We start from the raw sequence: 22,540 nt of genomic DNA, 5'->3' as shown, positions 1-22,540 counted from the left end.
GAAAAAAGATTACTTTGGAGTCTTGGACCCCTATGTCCAGCTATTGCAACCTCCACAACTCAATTGCGCATGCTAATTAGGGATGCAAAAAAAAATCGATGAATCGGTAAATCGGATTGGACCAGACAGTACGAATCAGTAGACCGGATTGGTTCATATATATTTTAATTTCTTATATTCAATAAAATATTTTTATATTATATATAATTTTTATATATAATATATATAATTATATATAAAATAATTTTGTATTATATGATAAATTATTAATTAATATAATTTTAAATTTTAAAATCATATATAAATAACTATATATTATCACTATAATCTGTTGTATTAGTAGTTATACTAATATTATAATATACTATAATATATCACTATAGTCTATAATACAATTATAATATATATTATAATATACTACAATATATTATCACTATATTATTATACACTATAATATATATACTATATTATATATACAATATAATATACTGAAAAAACCGGATAGGGTTCAGAGTCTTGGTACGTTTGGGTAGTGAAAAGTGTTGAGAATGTTTATGAATAGTAGTGAAAAAGTAATAATAAAATATTAAATAGTAGTAAAAAGTATGTGAAAAGTAATGAATAGTAGAAAAGTAGGTAAAAAGTAATAATAAAATAAAAAATAGTAGTGAGAGTACCACTTACCAAACATACCCATGTAAAACCGGAAGTACTGGTTTAGGGGTGCAACTGGTGTAGTATTGGTTTTTCAAATCTCAAAACCAGTATATACTGGTTTGGTTCTAAAATATGTCCAAAACCAGACTGAACTGGACCCGTTATGCCCCAAAATTACTAACTAATAAGGAGTCGTCTCCCTTCAGGTAAATTCAGATATGAGTAATGCTACATACAATCGTAGAGAATACAAATGTCTCACAATCACCTTGAAAAAGAATTAAGTCTATTATTAAAAAATAATTTTTTTTTTCATATAAATTACGTATTTATTTATTTTTTTAAAAAAAATTACGCGATATTTACATATTTCACAATTATAAATATCGTTTCTCATTGAGTTATACATGTAAGAAAAACTGCAATTAAACACAAATCGGTTTATATTCCTAAGCAAACTATTACACTTGGCAATAAGGTCACTTACACGGGGTAGGAGAAGAAAAGAATTTCAAATATCACTAAAATTCCAATTACTTTTGATTTCTGTTCATATGTATATCCTCTTAAAACCAGTATATACTGGTTTGGTTCTAAAATATGTCCAAAACCAGACTGAACTGGACCCGTTATGCCCCAAAATTACTAACTAATAAGGAGTCGTCTCCCTTCAGGTAAATTCAGATATGAGTAATGCTACATACAATCGTAGAGAATACAAATGTCTCACAATCACCTTGAAAAAGAATTAAGTCTATTATTAAAAAATAATTTTTTTTTTCATATAAATTACGTATTTATTTATTTTTTTAAAAAAAATTACGCGATATTTACATATTTCACAATTATAAATATCGTTTCTCATTGAGTTATACATGTAAGAAAAACTGCAATTAAACACAAATCGGTTTATATTCCTAAGCAAACTATTACACTTGGCAATAAGGTCACTTACACGGGGTAGGAGAAGAAAAGAATTTCAAATATCACTAAAATTCCAATTACTTTTGATTTCTGTTCATATGTATATCCTCTTAAAGCAAACAGGCAACCAGTAACAATTGAATACATTTATGAATTGGCTTTCGCCAAGTGATTTCAGTGTTCGGGAAGCATTTTGCTGTTTGTACCAAAACTGACAATAAAAAAAAGGTCCAGTAAGGTATTGAATGCTCAGAAGATATTTTCATTCAGTCTTAAATCGAAGCAACGTGCAAAAGAAAATAAGATTTGACAATAAGGTTGTAATCGAGCTGAGCTCGCCTCAAAATACTCAAGCTTCGGAGTTCGATATTTTATTTTTATTATGTTTTCGAGCTCGACTCGATAAGCTTAATTCTCAACTCGAGCTCGAGCTCGAACTCGTCCCACAAACGAATTCGAGTCAAGCTCGAGTTCGAATTGTTTATTTTTAATTTTTTGAATAAGAATTAATAATTAATAAATTAAATAAAAAATCTAATATTGAATTTATACAACTAACAAGTATAACCTCTATTGAATTATATAATTTTAAAAAAATTATAAATAATTAATATCTAACTAGTTGATATTTATCCAAAATAATAATATATTATATGTCAATTATTAAATTATCGACTAATTATTATACAAATTATAAAATATGTCTATAAAGTATATTCACTATATAGACATAAGTAATTAGATTACATATTATATATTTAATTATAAAAGTGATATACTTATATTATTAGCTAATACATATAAATGTATATATACATAGGTGTATATATATATTTATCAATTTATGAATGAGTTTTATTGGAATCGAGCTAACGAGTCGACTCGAGCATAAACGAGCGGGTCTTAACGAGCCTTAGCCGAGTCGAGTTTTGTCGGATATGTGTCATTTACAAATTGAGCGGATATCTGTTTTCACGAACGAGTTTTTTTTTTTACGAGTCGAATTTAAGTCGAATTTAACCAAACGAGTACCGAACGGGCTATCGAAGAGATTGGTTCAGCCCTAATTGACCATAAGTACACTGTTGTTTTGACAACCATACCTAAGCTCTTGGAGTACGACCGTGATCCCTCTCAACATGCTCCACAAGAGAAACTGGATCACGAAATCCTCTACTGCACTTTGGGCAGACATCAATTGATACCTTCTTCATCCCACCTCGCCTGCCACTCCTTTCATGAACTTTCTCCACATGCTCCACCAGAGCTGTAACTGAGGAGAACTTCGCACCACATTGCGGGCACTCTTCTTGTCCGATTCCACCCACTCTGCTGCTGTTGCTGCTCTGCCCTATTCCATCCTTTGCGATCTGCCATTTTTGGCTTATTTCAGTGCTCAATTTTGCCATGCCAGCTTCAGCTGAGGCTCGAACTGTTGAAGCTGCATTAAGAAAGTTCGAAGTCCACTTGGAGGAGGATGACGTTGGAGCTCGGTTGGGTTTTGAATTTTCTGTTCTACTTCTATTCAAAAGACCCATAAATGGGAAACCTGCTTCTGATTTCTTTGGTCCAGAACATTTGTGGTCAGGTCCAAACCTGTGCTTCAAACAATGGTCTACCAAGCAGTCCCTGCACTTGATCGTGTTTGAGAATGTAAGGACCTCCCTGCAAGCAGGGACGGGACATTTTTTCTTCTTAGTGACTTTTTCATAATTTGACGGATCACATTCAATGTTGACGAGTGTCTCCCAACTAATGTTTGGGTCTTCTTGGGGAATCAAGCGAACTCCTTTTGCACAGAGAGGGCAGATGACAACAGTGACATCTTGTCTGTCAGCTTTTGGACAACTGTGTTTAATGTAGCTCCGGTGCTCCAAACAAAACACCTGTAAAAAAATTGTCATATTTTAGACTCGCACATAAAAAATTCTCAAAGAATAACATACAGTAAATGATTTGTTTAGAAGATTAGACCATTATATATAGACCCAGCCAAGAAAAAAAGATAGATCACTCAACTTAAAAATCCCTATGGAAAGTAATCTCACAAGAAGTGGCAAAAATAAAATGGTAGATTAGAACGGGAAAATATTTGAAAGATATAAATACACAAAAAACACATTTTGCCTGATTCACTCAGAGCAGGTACGGATACTAACTTAACCAGTCGGCAATGCCTGCAGCATTAAAGAAGAAGCTATTTAATCAGCGATCATGCCACTCAAGACATACATACAGGTTTTAGTATTTCTTTATGCAAATACGAGGAAAGAGGTCCAATGTAACATCAATCTGCTTATTCTTCCCAGTTTTTCAGTACAAACCAACTACTACTGACATCAACCAAACCCAAAGGTTTTATTTGAACAATCAAACCTGATTCCAGCTACAGTTTGCCTACTAGGTCATTTGACTTGTTCCCAAACACAGAAATATAAATGGCACGTGATATCCACATAAATTTTGTGACCTAACAACAACCTAGAGAAAGCATGAGCGAGGCAAACTGAATCAATCAACAGGCAAAGAGGTATAGTAGACACATTTGCTAGAATTCCCAACTTAATTATTGCAGAAAAACTAATTCAGAGCAGTAAAATCATCGTATACATTAACTTTCTAGCTGGTTCTTCACTACGGGGCAACCCCTGTTACATTAATCAGCGATTCTCAAACTTCATTCATACATTTCCTAACATCCATGCATCCAGAATTCGAAGTGCCAATTAAGCTGCTTATCGAGAAAATTAATTGGGCAAAAAAAAAATCCCACTGCAATATTTTTTATTTTCTCAATTAACAGAATTTGAAATCGAAGCACTAGAAGGCTAAGAAGAATGGTCATAACTCATAAGAACATAACCATATTTTCCTATGAATGGAGGCATTACTCCCAAAGGTATAGTAGTAGAATGGGGGAAAGCCATAAAGACCGAGTCTTAGCACAGCATGATCAGTTATCAATACTAGCTGATCCGAGTCGCCCAGTAGGAATGATCGTACAGCTTCACACACTGTTTCTGATAGCTATTCACATGCTCATCTTCCTAGTTCTTTCAAGAGTAATGCTATGAAAGATGGAAAAAACAGAACTATGTAACGTAGCCTACATACCGATAAGAAAAAACAAAACAAACTTTATTTGATATAGCATTCTTCAACATTTAGACAGGCATCATTAAGCATTGGAGTCAAACCAATCACCAACAAAATAGTAAATGAATTCAAATCTAAAAGAGTCAGTGTAAAAACAGATAAATTGCAAGCAGGGGGACCGGGAACCTGGCGGCAGCGATCGCATGTGAACGGCTAGAAATCGATCTGCTTGCAGTCATCGACGGTGCAATGCTTCCCGAGATCTGAGAATTCTGGGGTTCCCATTGAAATCCGCTCCCGCCGGCTACGGAAAAATGGTACGAAAAAAGGGGAAAAAAATCAGAAGCAAAAGTCGTCGTATACAAGGAACCAAATGGAGTTGGAGTTTTTCCCTGGAAATTGGAATTATTGAGGGATTGAGGAATTGGATGTCCAGAACTGAAGCTTTCGAATTCCGCGTATATAGATAAAGACCGCGGAATCGAGAGTTTGAGAAGAAAATAAGAAAGGGTGTCGTTGGAAATTGGAATTGGAAGTCGTCCCGAATTTCTGTAATACGAAATTAATTTGGCAAATGTTTTATTTTGAGAAGTGATAAAGATTTTATAAAAATAAATTTCTGATATAATTTTATGATTTAATTTTGTAATTAAATATTTATCTTTTGAGTGTTGTTAGAATGCTGTCCAGCAGTGACCGCTACGTGTGCTCTCAGGTAAATTTTATTTTTTAAATTTTTTTCATTTTTTTTAACATTTCTAAATTTTTTTAAAAATATATAAAAATATATTAATATATTAATAGTCACTTGATTAATTAGTAAGCAAAAAAAAAATTTAAAAATAAATAAATACATAAACGGTTAAAATAAGAAGATAAAATAGAAGGACATAATAACATTATTCTTATATTTTATATTATGACTGAAGAGTAAAGTTTTGGACATGTAAAATTATGCTTATCACCCGACGTTCATAATTAAAATTTTTTTAAAAAATATATTTTTATTAATGTTTGTTTATCGTCCAATATGATTGTGAAAGTAGCCGTTGCGATAGGAATGTAACATCCCAGCCCTTATTCGAGGAGGATGTGATGGTATAGAAAATAAAATCATCATAGGTCCAGAAATAAAAATCTGCCAAATTCGTAATATTTAGTATTTTTTTTTTTTTTGTGAAGATGATTAACTTGATTATTATCTATTTAGGTTCCCAGCAATATTAATTTTCATTCTTAAATTTTGTATCTTCAATCGATATATTTAAATGGTCAATATATTAAATCATGCAAAAGCATTTTAAATTTTTTACGAAGATGATATATGAGTGGTTTGAATTTAGATATGAGTTAAGATGAGTTGAGATAATTTGTTAATAGTTTAATAAAAATTGAATTATTTATTATATTTTGTGTGAAAATTTAAAAAAATTGTTTTAAAATTTGAAAAAGTTAAATTATTTATTATATTTTATGTAAAAATTTAAAAAAATTATAATGATGAGAGAAGATGAATTAAAGTGGATTGAAATGAGTTACTAATACAAACGAAGCCATAGTCTTTCTCACAATTATTCAAATAGGGTGTAATGAATGCGGTGATTCATTTTGTTAGCATTTTGATCATTTCTATCAAAAATCGAGAATACTCGAAAGTAAAAAATACGAAATATTTTAATACTTTCATTAATCAATTTAATCTTAAAATGCTCAAACAAATAAATGTAATCGCACCTTAGCTAGCAGACAACCAGATACTTCTTAACTTTCTCTACTCTCTAGTAGACTGGATTGTGAAAATTTTTCATCCTCATTCAGAGCACAGAGACAATACTATTTCTTCTTCATTTGCAGTACTAAATTAGTCATAAATAGTCAATACACTAATAGTCACTTGCTTAATCAGTAAGTAAAAGAAAAAAATTTAAAAAAAAAATTAAATACATAAACAGTCAAAATGAGGAAATAAAATAGAAAGACATAATAGCATTATTCTAATATTTTATATTAAGACTGAAGAGTAAAGTTTTGGACAGGTAAAATGTTGCTTATCACCCGACGTTCATAATTAAAAAATTTTTTAAAAAATTATATTTTTATTAATGTTTGTTTATCGTCCAATATGATTGTGAGAGTAGCCGTTACGATAGGAATGTAACATCCCAGCCCTTATTCGAAGAGGATGTGATGGTGTAGAAAATAAAAACATCATAGGTCCAGAAATAAAATTTTGCCAAATTCGTAATATTTCGTATTTTTTTTTTTTTTTGTGAAGATGATGAACTTAATTATTATCTATTTAGGTTCCCAGCAATATTAATTTTCGATCTTAAATTTTGTAACTTTCATTCGATATATTTAAATGGTCAATATATTAAATCATTCAATAGTATTTTCATTTTTTACGAAGATAATGTAGTCTTTCTCAGAATTATTCAAATAGGGTGTAATGAATGCGGTGGATTCACTTTGTTAGCATTTTGATCATTTCTATCAAAAATCGAGAATACTCGTAAAGCAAAAAATACGAAATATTTTAATATTTTAATACTTTCATTAATCAATTAAATCTTAAAATGCTCAAACAAATAAATGTGGAGAGAATCACACCTTAGCGAGCAGTCATCCAGACACTACTCAATTTTCTCTACTCTCTGGCAGACTGGGTTGTGAAAATTTTTCATCCTCGTTCAGAGCAGAGACAGTTTTATTTCTTCTTCATTTGCAGTACTATATTAGTACGGACACAGTTTTCAGCCATACTTCTCTGTTGAAAACCCATGCAGTCTTTCAAATCTCATCATCCAATGCAGTCCCATAGATGAAATCAAACTGAAAAACAAATTATTCCAGAATTGAAACCAAAGCCAAATAGCGTGGCTGCTGACTTAACCTAATGATCTGTTGAACAATTCAGAATCCTCTTAACGATTCAACTTTAATTTCCCCTTTGTGCAATCCCATTTCACTACAGGAATCATCTTTATCCATGAACCATACGATTTCATATAGCATAACTATTGCGTTGTCCAGCCAAAAATGAACAAAATACAAAAATAGGCATAAAACCATCCGATTCAAAACTTTAAAACAGTCAAATACCGAAAAAGAAACATACTATCCCTCGAATGAAATAGAAAACATCTCATACTCAAGAAGTTCTCTAACACAATGTCGAATGTTCGTCTCTCCACTCAAGCTTCAACCCTCTCAGGCTCCTCAAGGATTAGCTTGCCAACTGGTTTTGCCAAAAGATCTGTATGCTCTTGGAAAGGAGACTTGGTGAAGCGAGTTTCCCTCCAAAATTCAGGTGTAAGGAACCCATAAGTCTTCAGCAGACAATCAAAAGTTGCCTGTAGAGAGTGAAAAACAATACGATCCATGGATTTATTAAAATACTATTTAACATTTATCTTTCGGTCAGACAACCATACCTATTAACACATAAATGGAAAGGAAAACTCTTTACAATGAGCAGAAAAATCCTACTAATAACTTGATAACAAATACCAGCCCACTGCGAAAATTAAAATGGGAGTGGAACAAAAATTTAAACATTTACCAATACCATGACTACTACTTAGAAATATCCTTGGAATACAACCAGACGTCTTTAATAACTGTAATACAAAGTGTTAAAAAACTAGCGCGTAGGAGATTGATGTAAGGTATTGAGACGTTAAGTGCCTCTACCAACATAGAAAAAATAAAATGAGTAATCACCCAGCAAGAAGTAATACTACATAATACTCTCATCCAACTTTGTAAATAATACTTACATAATCTCTTAAGCTTTTAAAAAAATAATTCAAGGGTTGGTAGGCAACGCAACCTCATCATGATCACAGTGGAATGATGGTGTAGTATAAAGTTTCCAAGAAAGAAATGCTAGCAATCTCTCATGCCCACACGCACACGCACACGCATTTGTATACTTTACTCTCAGGCTTCTACCTCACTGAGTATACAAATTAAGGGTTCGAAAAACAAAATATAATTTTAAAAGCCAGAAGCTTGAATGATATAATTCAAAACTCCAAGACATCTACGATTGAGTGAGAATTTGTTTCTGACAAGTGAAGCGAGAAATTGTAATCTGAGTATGCATTAACTTTAGCATGGCTACAAGATACAGCACCAGTCATTTTAAAGTAACCCATTTCAGTCCGAACGCATTAAATACCTGTTGACAGAAGCCTCGGAAAAATACACATTCCTCACAATTAAAAGAGTACCAACACAAGCAGTAACACAATCCATTCTAAAAACACACATATAATGACAGACCAGTCAAGAGCAAACCTTCACGAAGTTTCCAAGAGTCTTGGTGGACCCTCTAGACGAGGTAAAGACATCCTCGATCCCGGCGAATTGCAGCACCTTCTTGGGGACTCTAGCGGCCACGATCCCGGCTCCTCGTGGAGCAGGCACCATACGCACCGTGACGGACCCACATTTCCCCGTCACCTTACACGGCACCGTATGGGGCTTCCCGATCTTGTTCCCCCAGTAACCCCTCCTCACAGGGACCACAGACAGCTTGGCCAGTATAATTGCGCCACGAATCGCGGTGGCGACCTCCTTGCTGCACTTAACGCCGAGTCCGACGTGGCCGTTGCTGTCACCAACGACAACGAATGCCTTGAATCTGGTTCTCTGCCCGGCACGGGTCTGCTTCTGGACCGGCATAATCTTCATGACGTCGTCCTTGAGGCCGGGGCAGAGCTGGTCGACGATCTGGTGCTCCTTGATGGGGAGGGAATGGAGGTAGATCTGCTCAAGGGACTTGATCTTATCCGACTTCACGAGGCGGCCGAGTTTCGTCACAGGCACCCATTTCTCCTCCTCGTCACGTCGGGGACGGCGACGACCACCACGGCCGCGGTCTCCCCTACGACCACCGCCAAATCCTCGGCCAAAGCCACCGCGTTCTCCTCCTCGCTCAGCCATGATTGGTTATGGGAATGAAAGCGTGGGTATGTAAAGGAGAGAGGTTTAGACTCTGAGACGGAGAGAAAGTGCGCACTCGCTGAGAGTGAAAACCCTAGCAGATGAGAGGCTTTTATACGTGGAGGCGTGGTGGCTAGGGCTTTGAAGATGGGTTCGGGTGGTGTTTGGTTACGGAGGTGAGTGGAGGTTAGGTTGGGTTAAGAGAAGCTGGCGCTGTGGGCTATTTTTCCTATCCGAGATCAGGTTTTGGCTATTTTTTCGGATGAAAGGCCATGGGCCGAGATTGCACTGCCTGGCTGGTTCTTCGGTTGTTGCCCAGGCATAATTACTATTCAATAATGGGCTTCGAAGACCCACAAAAGAATTGGTCCGGGCTTGTGGTTTTGGTCGAGAGGATTCTCCAAAACTGGCAATTATCATCTCTAATCATATCCGTTAACGTGTCATATTTTAAATTTTTAATCTATAAAAATACATAAAATATGTCGCATTAATCAACGTGATTGAATAATAAAATGAATTATGTAATATAACATTTTATCATATGACGATTGACGATGAGGTATAGCATTGCTATTTCTTAAATACAATAAAACATTTCAAATTACAAGTCATCAAGTCGACTATGTTTTACAACATTCTAGTAAAAGGTACATTGATTTCTTTAGGCAAACATAGAAATATATGGCATGTGCAACTCAAGAAATGAAATGGATTTCATTCACCCGTGGTGTGTAGGCAAGACATTTTTTTTTTTTTTTCACATTTGAGGGAAGGGGGTTTCGAACTCCAGACCTCCATTTTGAAAGCCGGAAGTTATGACAATTGAGACACATGCTTTTGGCGTGTAGGGAAGACATCAAGTAAGTAGGACTTCTTAGTCAATGAACTTTTTTCTTCTTATTTATTGTACAAATCCATAGATTTTGGTACAAGTTGACAAATTAGCCAACTGGTCACTGTGTTTGTGTCTCTGCGTGTGACAGACAGACTGATAGGGTGATGAACGGTAAGAAAGCATGTGACATCAGTGAAGACAAAATAGTAAGAAAGCATCAACAGACTTCCACACTGATGTTAAGATTCAAGAACCCTTATAACTTTTACCCAATATAATAAATGAGTAATTCAGAAACTCTTCCTCAAAAACCACACCAGCTAAAATAGAAATGCAGTAGATAAAGTTAACAAAAGTTATAGAAAATAAATGATCATTGGCCTACCAAGATCCAAAGAACCAAAAGTGAGAGCAGCATAGCAATATCTTTCATATTGGAATCCTATTTCAGTTTCTCCCACCCCCACCTTTAAAACATGCCGTACTCTCTATTCATTGTGTTTTTCCAAGCTTTTAAGTAAACACTATTCCACAGTCTCTCATCTCATTTTTCAACCTCTGCTTTCTGCGGCAGTCTATATTTTTTCAGTCTTGCTCACAGTTTCTCATTGCTCTTTTAGTTGGTTCTATAACTTGTGCCCTCCCCTTTTTTCTATCTCAATCTCTTCCTTTCCCCATCTACAGTCTGCATAATCTCTCTTTCCCCCCCCCCCCTACCCTCATCAGTTCCTTTCATTCTTTAGTATCTATTCTAGTCACTCCTTATCACATCTGCATTCCACATCATTTATCTGACTACAAGCGGCATGTATTGCTGAAACCCCACGTCTCATTGTGGTCTTTGAAACTCCCTTTCTCTGCTTCTTTAGTGTTCATGATCATGGTTGTGTTCTTGGGGTCTGTAGAGGTAGGGTTAGATGAAGAGCCACCACCACTAGTTGGGGCACCACCTGCAGTGGTGGAGCCAAGCAGCCGCTACACACACCGATCAATCGAGACGCTGGTGTTAGTTCTAGCAGTGATCACGATCGTGGGTGTCATAGCAGGCATCATTGCTCGGCTGTGCGGAGGACGGCATTTCGGTGGCAATGGGGAAAACGACATAGAAGGATGGGTAGAGAGGAGGTGTAGGAGCTGCATCGATGGTGGAGTTCCAGCAGCAGCTCCTCCAGCAGAGGAGCCAAAACCAGCAGCAGCCCCTCCAGAGGAACCAAAACCAGCAGCAGCAGCAGAAGCAAAAAAGTGAAAAGGGCATAGATTTGAAATAGAATATGGGTCATCTTTAGTGAGTGTGAACAGAAACAGAGCAGGGCAGTGGTCTGAAGCATCCATTGTCTAATCACAATATGTGAGTGGTCCTATTCCCTAATCAGAGAGCTTTGCCTCAACACTATATTGGTGCTTCAGCTGGCATATATTATTCACTAGTATCTAGAAGTTAACGATTGCAGTAGAAACCAAATGATGTGTGATCCCTCAACAAAACTCATCTTTGCTTTTCAGATGAACTGGGTTTTCATTTTTCTTCTTTCTGGATGAAAGGTTTCAGCTTTCCGTGTGAATGACTTAATGTCTAGTTCCACTTAAACTATAATTCATTTATTTCGTTCACTAACAAAGAACGTCAATTCCAACTTCGTGTTCTCACCAGCCATCCCGGTTTTCATGTTGGGGTGGAAGTGCGTGCCATTTGTTTTTGGACACACAGCTCGTTGGAAACTTGATTCAAGCATCCTATAGCTAAATTTCTGCAGTTTGTGCTAACAGCTTTTCACATAATCTGGAGCATTTATCAGGAAAAGGAAAGCAACAATGATGTTGTTTCAATCTCTGTTGTCATTTCTCCATTTTATAATCTGATTAACCATGTCAAAGATCAAAGGCGTTAATTTTTTTTTATTGTATTTTCCTTATATCAAGCCACTTTTCTTAATGGGAAATCGTTGTCATTTGTTCATGTTGCAGTGGCAGATTGAGAAATTCTTGGAGACTGAAATAATGCTATGATAACTATATATTTTTTAAATAATAACTACCAGCAAATTTATCAACGTAGGGAATATCACAAATTACAGATACGCAAAACATTAGTATTTTCGATATTTCTTTGTTAGGCTGTGGATACGAAGAAGAAATGAAAAATATTAAGGTCAAACTTTTAGATTTTTCTTTTAAGAAACTCAATTATTTTAGGAGATTCAAGCTAAAGTTGTAAATTAGTTGAGATAAATTGAGATAAAAGTTGAATAAAATATTATTAAAATATTATTATTATTTTGAGATTTAAAAAAATTAAATTATTTATTATATTTTATATAAAAATTTAAAAAAAATTAAATGAAATGAAATACTTTTACTATCCAAACGAAACTTAGTAAAACTTGTCATCGGCCACTGCATATTAAATTCCTTGGGCACGTAAACAACCATTTCGCTGGAAAAAAAACAGGTACAAAACTCGAACGTTGCTTTTCAAAAGCTATATTCTTCATTGCCAAAATTTATTTTCCTCTGTCCTCTGTTACTGTATTTTTTAAAGGGTGGGGGGTGCTTTTGAAGCACTAACCGTTGCCAATTCCTTTTTCTCAGAAAAGATAAGACATGCGGGTAGGACACCATAATGAAATTCGACCCATAACAGTTCATTATAATATTCAGCCACTTTAAAAAGACTTTTGAGTGTTTGATGAAATGTCTGTCACCCAGCTTTACCACTGTTCTTCATCTTTAATAGGTTTTGCAGATTTAAGTTAATACTCACATTTAACTGTTCATTATATGCGAGTTTATTGCATTCCTCCACTATTTATTGATCAAAAGATATGAAGTGTCATCTGCAGTGAAAATCTGAGGTGGTTAACTTGAACCCATTACTTTAAGCCCCGTTTGGTTAACAGACTCAGTTGAAATCAATTCAATTCAATATAATTTTAAACTGATTTTAACATCCAAACACTCAATTCTCAAATTATCAAACTTATCTCTACTTAAAATCTGTTTACACGCGAGACTCACAATATTTTTCAATTCAACACTTCTTTACACGCAGGATCCATAACTTTTTTCAACTTTCTATAAATACATCTAACTAAACTCATCTTAACATCTAAACACATTTAAATTTATCTTAAGTAGACTTCACAAAATTCACTCCATCATCTCAACTCACTATTATTCATAAAAAACTCAACTCAGCTCAACCCAACTCAACACTAACAACAGTCTTAAATCAAAGTTTCAAACAGCGTGTTCCAGTAAATTGAAGAGAGAAGTCCAGTGCCCATTCTCTGTGATTAACCGACTTACAATACATAAATAAATTCTTTGTTTAACAATCAAATAAATAAACAATAATAAAAAAAGAAGAAGCAAAACAATAATGTATTGAAACATAATTTACTTCGCAAAAACGTCAAAGACTCCAACTCAAGTATGACACCAGCAAAAGCCAAAAAGCAGCTTCCTTTGAAGATTTTGCCAGCTGCATCCATACAAAAGCTTCACATTTTTCTTCTGCAGCGTACCGAAATGTTTCCTTATCCCGCCAACATCTTACTCTCTTAACAGTTGATTCCACACAGTTCAACATCTGGGCCAGTCACCTGGGTTGTAAAAGGATCAATTCGAACCCAGAGCAAGGAGAAGATAGAGGCAAGTAGAACTGACCACACAACAACAATTGTGGGTGTTCGGTTCTGGCGTCCCATCAGACCCTTAAGGAAAGGATAGAGATGAACAATCACCCAGAAAGCAAAAAATAGCTTCCCAAAGAGAGGACCCCAAGATTGGTACCCACTGTTAATGGCATAGGAGATTCCAGCAACAACCCCAACCAGGTTGATTATTAGGAGAGTAGTGGGTGGGATGAGCAAAGTCGTCCATTTGAACAAATACAGCTCAGCAAAATCCCCATCTTCATCTGAAGCTTTGGAAGTGACGGTGAAATTGGTATCAATTCCAGCAAGGACCTTAAGCAGGCCCTGAACAACAGCAAATAGATGAGCTGATACACCTCCAATAACCCAGAACTGTTCATTTCTCCACCATTCATCAATCCCAACACCACTCCATCTCATTTCCAGTATACCAGTGGCAAAGATGGAAAGAAAGAGGGATATGAACCAGATACTGGCAATGTTACTAATCTGCAGTCAGAAAAGACAACACACAAATCAGGGACACTGAACGTCAGCTGACATGTAAAGATGAATATTTACGGCTGGCAAATTATTGGATTGACATGCTAGAAAATGTCAAATGAATTGATAGAAAGAGTGTGTTATAACTAATGTTGCATAGCTCTTTTAGTAGAAAATGAAGCTATAGCCATTAAAAATTATGGAAGTAAAAGACTCTCTTGAGTCCATCTTTTCAACTACGACTAGGAAAAAAGACAAAAATCTGTTTTGAGGTAATCCATTCAGTATGCCTCCTTATGTGGCTGCTGTTTGGAGGATGGTTCCTTTATGTCTTATGCGGTGCATTTGGCTTGGAAGGAATGAGAGGAGCTTTGAAGATAGGGAACATTCTATGGATGAGCTTAGAACCCTTTTCTTTCACACCTTATTTCTTTGGTTTTCTGCTATCGTAATCAACGGAACTAGCATTCATGATTTTCTTGCATCATTTTCTAGTTCCTAGATTGTAATTAGGTGTTTTCTTGTGTATACTTGCTACGAACTTAGGCAACACCTTTCGTTGTGTTTCAATAAAATTATACTTTTACCTATAAAAAAAAAAAAAAGGCATGCCTCGTTTTGAATTGAACAAGTTCCATGGCACTATCCAGATAATACATTAGATGGTGAAAAACAATAATTCAATTGCATTTACCTGTGGAATAATGAACTTTCCCGTGAGAAGACAGACTGCTGGCAATGTACAATAGGCAAGAAGAGGAATGGCCGTGACTGGATATATAGTGGTGTTCACATATGCAAGTCTCTCCAGCCACTTTAGCCTTCCACCATAACCATACCATATAGGGCAGTGCCGACTTAGAAGAATTTCAACAGAACCCAGAGCCCAGCGGAGCACTTGGTTCAGACGGTCAGAAAGGTTAATAGGAGCGGATCCTTTAAAGGCAGGAGGTTGTGGCATGCAATAGATCGATCTCCAACCTCGGGCATGCATTTTGAAACCCGTAAGGATATCCTCAGTAACAGAACCATAGATCCATCCAATCTGTACAAACAATACCAATGCATTTGTTAGAAACTTAATAGCCCAGCAAATTATACAAGTAGAAACGCCTGGTTTGTTTTCACAACACTTTTCAACTCATCTAATCATTACAACTTTCTCAAATTCCCACGCAAAATAAAATAAACAATTCAACTTTTTCAAATCTCAAAACAAAAATAATACTAAAAAATATATTCTAACAATATTTTATTCAATTTTCAACTTTAATCTCATCTCATCTACGAAAACAAACCAGTAAATTTGCAAGGACATTGTTCTCTAGTGATCAGAACAGATGCTCCATAAAAATTCTTCTGCAAGCACTTCTGAGAATCTGGTTTTCATTATGAAAGGCAAGCACTTGCTTCCAGCCATGTGTACTCAGTCCATATATAAAAATACAAACTACCTCAGTTGCTCGCTGCAGAACTGGAAACAAAGTAATGGTGAAAGAGGACAAGGCAACCTACTTCTCTTCCCCAGTCAGTCGGGTCTTCATATCCACAGCTTATGACATGAATGGCTTCTTTGAGGAGAGATTCTGGAGTGGCAGACTGTGGAACACCACCATTTTCCATCAGTGTTGAAGCAACAAAAGTAGCAGATTGACCAAACCTTTTCTCCAGGCTCATTTGTGACATGAGCAGTGATTTCTCATCATCAAATCCAGTACCTATACACAAAAATGTACTGAGAAGATAAGTGTCTTGCCTAACTGTAAACAGAACCAAAGATCACACATTAAACTGTCACTAATTTCAGATATTGGCATGACACATATAGCAGTTATGGGTAAGAATAATAGAAATCAAATTTTTACCTTCCACTCCTTCTTCTATATCTTCTAGATTGTAGATTGGCACAGTTGGGTCAACATGCTTGCCTGATTTTTTCTTATTTGAGTTCTTTCCACTTGATCCGGAACTCCTCTTCCTTGATCCACCAAAGCATCTAGAGATCATGCCTGCTTTCTTGTGCTTAGGCTTGAGAGGAGGCTCATAGCCATACAATGCTGTTCTGTTGAAAACACACCCTGTACCCACATATACAGGGCCTTGGATGCCATCCAAGCCTCTTAAATTGATCTAAAATCCTCACACAAAAAAAGATATTAAAATGATGATCCAGAAGAACCTGAAAAACAAACTATATAATACCAATAGTAAAAAAGGATGTTTCATGATATAACAGTATTACAATGAGAACAGATGTTCCTGGTTGAAGATTGCTAAACCAGACTTACATCAAAGAAAACAGTATTGCGATTGGCATATCGATCATTCTTATCAATCCCATCAAATCTCTGAGGGAATTGAACATAACACACTGTTTTCCCGAGGTTAGGATCCATTAAGAAACACATAGCTTCACGTAGTGCCTTGCTGTTGTTTATGTAATGGTCACAATCAAGATTCAACAAGAAGGGCCCATTAGTGAGAACTGCGGATACACGAACCTGCATGAGTAGTTCACAGAAGGTCAAAGCAAGTAAATGCCTCAACAAAAAGAGCTTCAAAGTCCTATGTGTGTCTACTTACAAGTGCATTCATAGCACCAGCCTTCTTATGATGTTGGAAACCGGGACGCTTCTCACGAGATACATAGACAAGCCGCGGAAGCTCATTACCCTCACTGTCAAGTCCTCCACTATGTCCTAAGAAAACCTGACAATCATGAAGAAACAACAAAATAAGTCCTAACAGCATTTATTGGGAAGGGAGAAAAGAAAAGGGAAAAAATTAAAGCAGCCTTCCCTATGACCTAAAAAATGACATTAAGCATATTACAGAGGATTTCCAACATAAAAAGAAAATCCAACATGAACAAGCACTGTATGTAATCACAATACATTAGGCAAGAAAGAAGAGCCAACCCCCCCCCCCCCAAAAAAAAAAAAAAAAAAAACCTAGAAGAAAACCCATAAAGCTGGAATTCAATATGTTGTTTTAGCAATTATGCACATGCTCATTGCCACACCATCATTATGTTTGGGTGGGTAGACTCATAATAGGTAACTTGCAGATCAAGATCTCCTAAGGATGGAGAGATGTATCTTAAATGCCATTAACAATGCACTTAGCGCTCAGAAAAGCAATATTCTTCTTTTTTTTTTTCTGGACAATAAACACAGCTCTGCATCAAAAAGACAAACCTGGATCATCCCTGGATGATCTTTGGTGTTATTTCCGGGCCAAGGTGTACCATCTTGCATGAACCATCCTTCATCAGGAATCTTTTGTGCCTTTACCACTAGCCCATTGATACGAACTTTGAACTCTTCATATTCTCTCTGCAATACAATTAATGGCGGATTTGCAATAAGAACATATTATAAACACTACATCAAAGATCTATCAAAACAATCAAGTGAAACTCGAGCCTTCCTGACCTTCATAGCTCTGCGAGCTTTGACAAATGATGGATGAACCTTGTCCTTTAAGTAGTCAATTTTCTGTGCAAAGTACCATTCAGGTGCTCTAGGTTCAATGCTGTATTTCTTGCAGAAAGGAACCCATTTTCTCGCAAATTCTGATGTTTCAGACAAAGCTTCAAATGTCAGCATAGCAGCTCCATCATCTGAAACATAGCAAGATACTTTGTCCACTGGATAGTCTACTGCAAGAATGGATAAGACAGTATTGGCTGTGACAAGCGGGGGCTCCTTTAAGGGGTCAACTGTACTGACAAAAATGTCAACAGCAGCCAATTGAGATGGCTCCCCTTCTCGGTCATATCTGTGAACCATTAAAGAAATTAAATTTTGGATTTTAAAGGATTGAGAAACCTTAAAGAAATTGGAAACTTTCAGAAGATAATAAGATTGGTAAAAACTACCTTAAAGCTAGCCTGTCAAGATATGTCTCACGGTTCACGGGAAGCCACTTAGGGAATTGATCAAATATCCATGATATTGCAAACCATATCTCACAAATCACAGATACTAACCACAAAGCATAAGCATTGGGCACTGGATTTGTTATACGGTAGTGCAGGAAAATACTAAGAATAATAAGCCGCAGAACTATGACCATCCTGTAAGGGTTGATCCTAGAGGAAGGAATAGAAACCTTCCTTGATAGAGGCTGGCGGGCTTCATCATTTCTGCATTAGAAATCAGTTTAAGTTAAAAAAAATTATCAACAAAATTATCAGCAATTGCTCTACATCAAGTATGCATAAATCTGAACACAGGAAATCATTTACAGAAAGACTATCTCCCATGCATACTCAATTAGATAAGTCAATGAACATTTTTTTAAGCAGAGGAAGAAGAATGAGTGGTCTCGATTTTTTTTAATCAAAACAAAAGCTATACCATTTCACCACACACTTTTTAGAGTAAAAACCACGTCCATAGCAGCAGTTTTAAACACAACTTTAAATCATTGTGTATAGTTTGCACCTCCACCATTGTGTTAAATCTGATCCCATAATGAGCCAAAAAAGCTGTAATGAATCCCAGATATAAGACTCAGATTTGAAGAGTGTTTAGCCTTTTGAAACCACATCAAAACCCGAGACATCCAAGATTGATCAGGATAGAACCTAAGGCCCCACAAATTAGAAAAACATTTCCAAACATGAGAAGTGAAAACATCATTACTTAGTACACGATAAATAGACTCCTCCCCAGGTTAATCACAGCAATCACATTTAGATATAAGGGATGGCCATAATGAACATCTTTCACTATGGATTCTGATCAAAATAACATGGACTTTTCAACTATTGTGCATAGCATAAGTTACCTGAGAAGCAGATCTGTATTTATCTGTTTGTAAAAGAAAAATTTATCAATCCAACTTTTTTCTTCGAAAAGACATAATGTTTTCTCATTCGGTGATTATTTCCCTCACCTATGATTCCAAAACTACAGCCAATCTAGATATCTCAAAGGAAATAAATTAATTTAATCTTGATTTGCATTTATACATGTTTGTGCAAGCATACAAAGCGCTGGATGGGAGCTAGAGAAGAGGCAAGTAGAGTGGCACTTGAGACTTCAATCTTATGTATTAGATGAAGTACAGAGTGGGACCTGAGATTGTACTCTCATGTAGTTTAATTGCACAAAACAGATACAAATAACTTATGACATAAATGAATAAAGAATGCTGCTAAGCAATTAACAAATATGTGCTGGATTGTGGAATTTACTAGAGATGTGCAGGATTGGGAAGCTTGTGAAGTTTCAGAATTATTAGGAAGATTATACGAGATAAAGCTTGATCAGAACAGGGAGGACAGTTTGCTGTGGGTGCATACAGTTAATTCCAGATTTTCAGTGAGTTCTTTTTACAAGGCATTAACCAGTCATGGGGTCAAAGATTATCCGTGGAAATGTATTTGGAGAGCCAAGGTGCCTAGTAAGGTCGCTTTCTTCTGCTGGCTGGTGTCTCTTGGGAAAATACTAACCATTGATAAATTGAGGAAGAGAGGTTTTCAGGTGGCTGAATGGTGTTTTATGTGTAAGAAGGAAGGTGAATCTATTGATCATCTTTTCCTTCATTGTGAGGCGGCGACATCGTTGTAGAATGAGATTTTTGCAAAGGTTGGCATTTTATGGGTGATGCCTATGCATGTGGTGGATTTCTTTGCATGCTGGCCAGGTATTGAGGGAAGAAGTAACAACACTGTTGTGATGAAGATGATCCCCCTGTGCTTACTTTGGTGTTTATGGTTAGAAAGGAACGGGAGGTGCTTTGATAATTGTGAACGTTCTATAGGGGAACTTAAGGGGTTTCCCCTTAGTACTTTAAGCTTTTGGTTGAAGAATCTTGTAAAGAATGGGAATGATAGTAATGTTTTGCTTTAGTTGTTTTCTGCTTTAGCTTGTAAGTAGGTGTTCTTATTTGTATACATCTTGTGTACTTGGGTTATGCATATTTACTTGGAACAAAATTTCTCTTATTAATTATAAAAAATAAAAAAAAAATAACAAAGACCCAACCCATATACAAGGGGCGAAAAAATTTGTACCCCACCAAGGATGAAACTTACAGTAAAGAATCATCCATAAGCACATCAGTGCTAGCATCAAAATCTCCACCACCCCTGCCTTCAGATGGTGCATTACCAACACTCATTGGAACTACGTTCTTCTCCTGCTTCATCTTCCAACCATCAATTCTCTCTTTCCAGGCTACACTGCCTGACCCTGAGAATCTAGATAAGGTTAGCTACCTCAGTGCTGAGATCAAAATTTGAACCAAATAAAGAAACACAGTAAAGAGCATCTTAAATAAGAAATAGATTTGGGAGAGGCGAATACGTGAACGATTGCCATCCACTACAAAAGGAAGTGGATCTATATGCTTTCCTCTGATGCCACTTTCAGGAGATGCCATGGAAAGGCGCTCTGGAGAAGCAGCTGACAGCTCCCCAGAAACCTGAAGTATCAAGACAATGTTTCAGTATATAGTTTTACCAATCAATAAAAAGTTCAAGACATGGACAACTGGTCAATCAACTTACAGAACGTCCATTTGTGAGCAGAGGAATATGATTAAGAGAAACCGCTTTATCATAATCAGGGGGTGCAACGTCCTCCCCTTTACTATAGCTCATGTCCCAATTATGTATTGTTTGTTCTTTCTTATTATGGCTCCTATCTTGAACCCCCAACTTATAACTTGAACCATTCACAGCATTTGCCTCATCATTGACATCAGCATCTTCCGCTTCTTCCCCTTGAATCGGAGGGCTCCCTAGAGGTTAAGAAGAACAAACCTGCATCACTTTTCTGATAGTCATTAACATCTGAGTGAGAAAAATGCAACGACAGTTAAGTCAAACTAACCTTTGTGCCACTTGTATTTGGTCTTGCATTGAGGGCATGACTGATTACCATCTTTCCTCTCATACTCATAACAGGGGCGGCAGACAGGGAACGCGCAAACATCACAAGCAACAAAGGGATCGCCATCCACAGTCGTGCCAACAGTGTCACTACAGATTTGGCAGACCTCAGCGCCCATGGGTTTTGTAGATTTTGGCTGCAGGACTCAACTATCAGATGTGAATTCTGTCACTATATCTTTAGCAAATCAAATATTTACATGTACTGTTGAATCCTATTAGACCAATGAAGTAACACGATACACAATGTAGAAAGCACAGAAATGCTTGGAGCAAATATGATGCAAACATTCCAATGCAGCTCCGAGAAACTAAAACAGATGGTGCCAAGAAAAACGAACTTCTATCAAATAAAAATCTATTATTCGTCCGAACCAAAAAAATATATCAAAGAGAGTGGAATGGGACTACATATGTGATCCAACATCAGAAAGTTTAAGATTTTAAGAAAGATAAAATATATATTTTGGATGCCGAACTATTACTCTCGGTTTAGATCCATAGAAAGAATCATAAAAGCAAAAAGATAAATCGAGCTTCACAACACCCCTCCCCCTTCCCCCAGCTTGGAGAAATTTCCCTTCTTTTCCTCCGTCCCAAGATCCAAATATGACATGATGAACAAAATTAACAATCCAAATCATCCATCACATTACGCATTGCTAAGTAAACAAGACATCCAAAATACAAAGAACAGCAAAATGTGGCATGAATATCAAAGACGTAGCACTAACCTCCATGTTCTCTTACTCAAAAGCTAGTTGATCCTCAGTCAAATCCAATCCAAAAACAGCAATATTCAGAAACACCCGATAATATTTCATTAACACTCAAACTTTAGTTTCACTTGATGTCATTCTTCACTACAGGCGGAATTATGAGAGATTGTATGATAGCTAATCGCTGAAAAGGTTACGACAATGAGATTATGGGAGACAGACCGCTCCAACTACAACCGGAGGGTAAGTAGCACCGACAAGGAGACGGAGAAAGGGAAAGACTCAGATCCAATCGACAGCTGCGAAGACCAAT

At 36.3% G+C, this 22,540-nt stretch overlaps 3 protein-coding genes and 1 pseudogene across 4 annotated transcripts; 1 reads left to right on the top strand and 3 right to left on the bottom strand.

Moving 5' to 3' along the window:
- Positions 1-2,564: 2,564 nt before the first annotated feature.
- On the bottom strand, positions 2,565-5,012 carry LOC109004631 (annotated as a pseudogene).
- Positions 5,013-7,626: 2,614 nt separating this feature from the next.
- LOC109001546 (40S ribosomal protein S2-4-like) lies at positions 7,627-9,825 on the bottom strand. Its single transcript, XM_018978895.2, has 2 exons — positions 8,980-9,825; positions 7,627-8,030 (listed from the first exon to the last, which is right to left on the bottom strand). The coding sequence occupies exons 1-2, from the start codon at positions 9,625-9,627 to the stop codon at positions 7,872-7,874; spliced, it is 807 nt and encodes a 268-aa protein (XP_018834440.1). The 5' UTR covers positions 9,628-9,825; the 3' UTR covers positions 7,627-7,871.
- A 1,104-nt stretch (positions 9,826-10,929) lies between these two features.
- Positions 10,930-12,099, top strand: LOC109001547. Its single transcript, XM_018978896.2, has one exon. It carries the CDS (start codon positions 11,340-11,342, stop codon positions 11,709-11,711), a length of 372 nt encoding a protein of 123 aa, XP_018834441.1. The 5' UTR covers positions 10,930-11,339; the 3' UTR covers positions 11,712-12,099.
- A 1,590-nt stretch (positions 12,100-13,689) lies between these two features.
- On the bottom strand, positions 13,690-22,540 carry LOC109001544 (cellulose synthase A catalytic subunit 3 [UDP-forming]). Of its 2 annotated transcripts, none has more exons than XM_035687985.1 (14): positions 22,243-22,540; positions 21,450-21,658; positions 21,125-21,357; positions 20,922-21,039; positions 20,651-20,807; positions 18,485-18,751; positions 18,039-18,384; positions 17,802-17,939; positions 17,188-17,313; positions 16,893-17,105; positions 16,470-16,734; positions 16,120-16,322; positions 15,299-15,649; positions 13,690-14,610 (listed from the first exon to the last, which is right to left on the bottom strand). In XM_035687985.1, exons 2-14 carry the CDS (start codon positions 21,625-21,627, stop codon positions 14,026-14,028), a joined length of 3,180 nt encoding a protein of 1,059 aa, XP_035543878.1. In that variant the 5' UTR covers positions 21,628-21,658; positions 22,243-22,540; the 3' UTR covers positions 13,690-14,025. The 2 variants fall into 2 exon arrangements, with proteins under 2 accessions (XP_035543878.1, XP_018834439.1); XM_018978894.2 differs by having other exon boundaries at positions 21,450-21,645.

This window comes from Juglans regia, chromosome 3, assembly GCF_001411555.2.
Source record: "Juglans regia cultivar Chandler chromosome 3, Walnut 2.0, whole genome shotgun sequence".
Classification (NCBI taxonomy): domain Eukaryota; kingdom Viridiplantae; phylum Streptophyta; class Magnoliopsida; order Fagales; family Juglandaceae; genus Juglans; species Juglans regia.
This window is presented reverse-complemented; position numbering and strand designations above follow the sequence as displayed.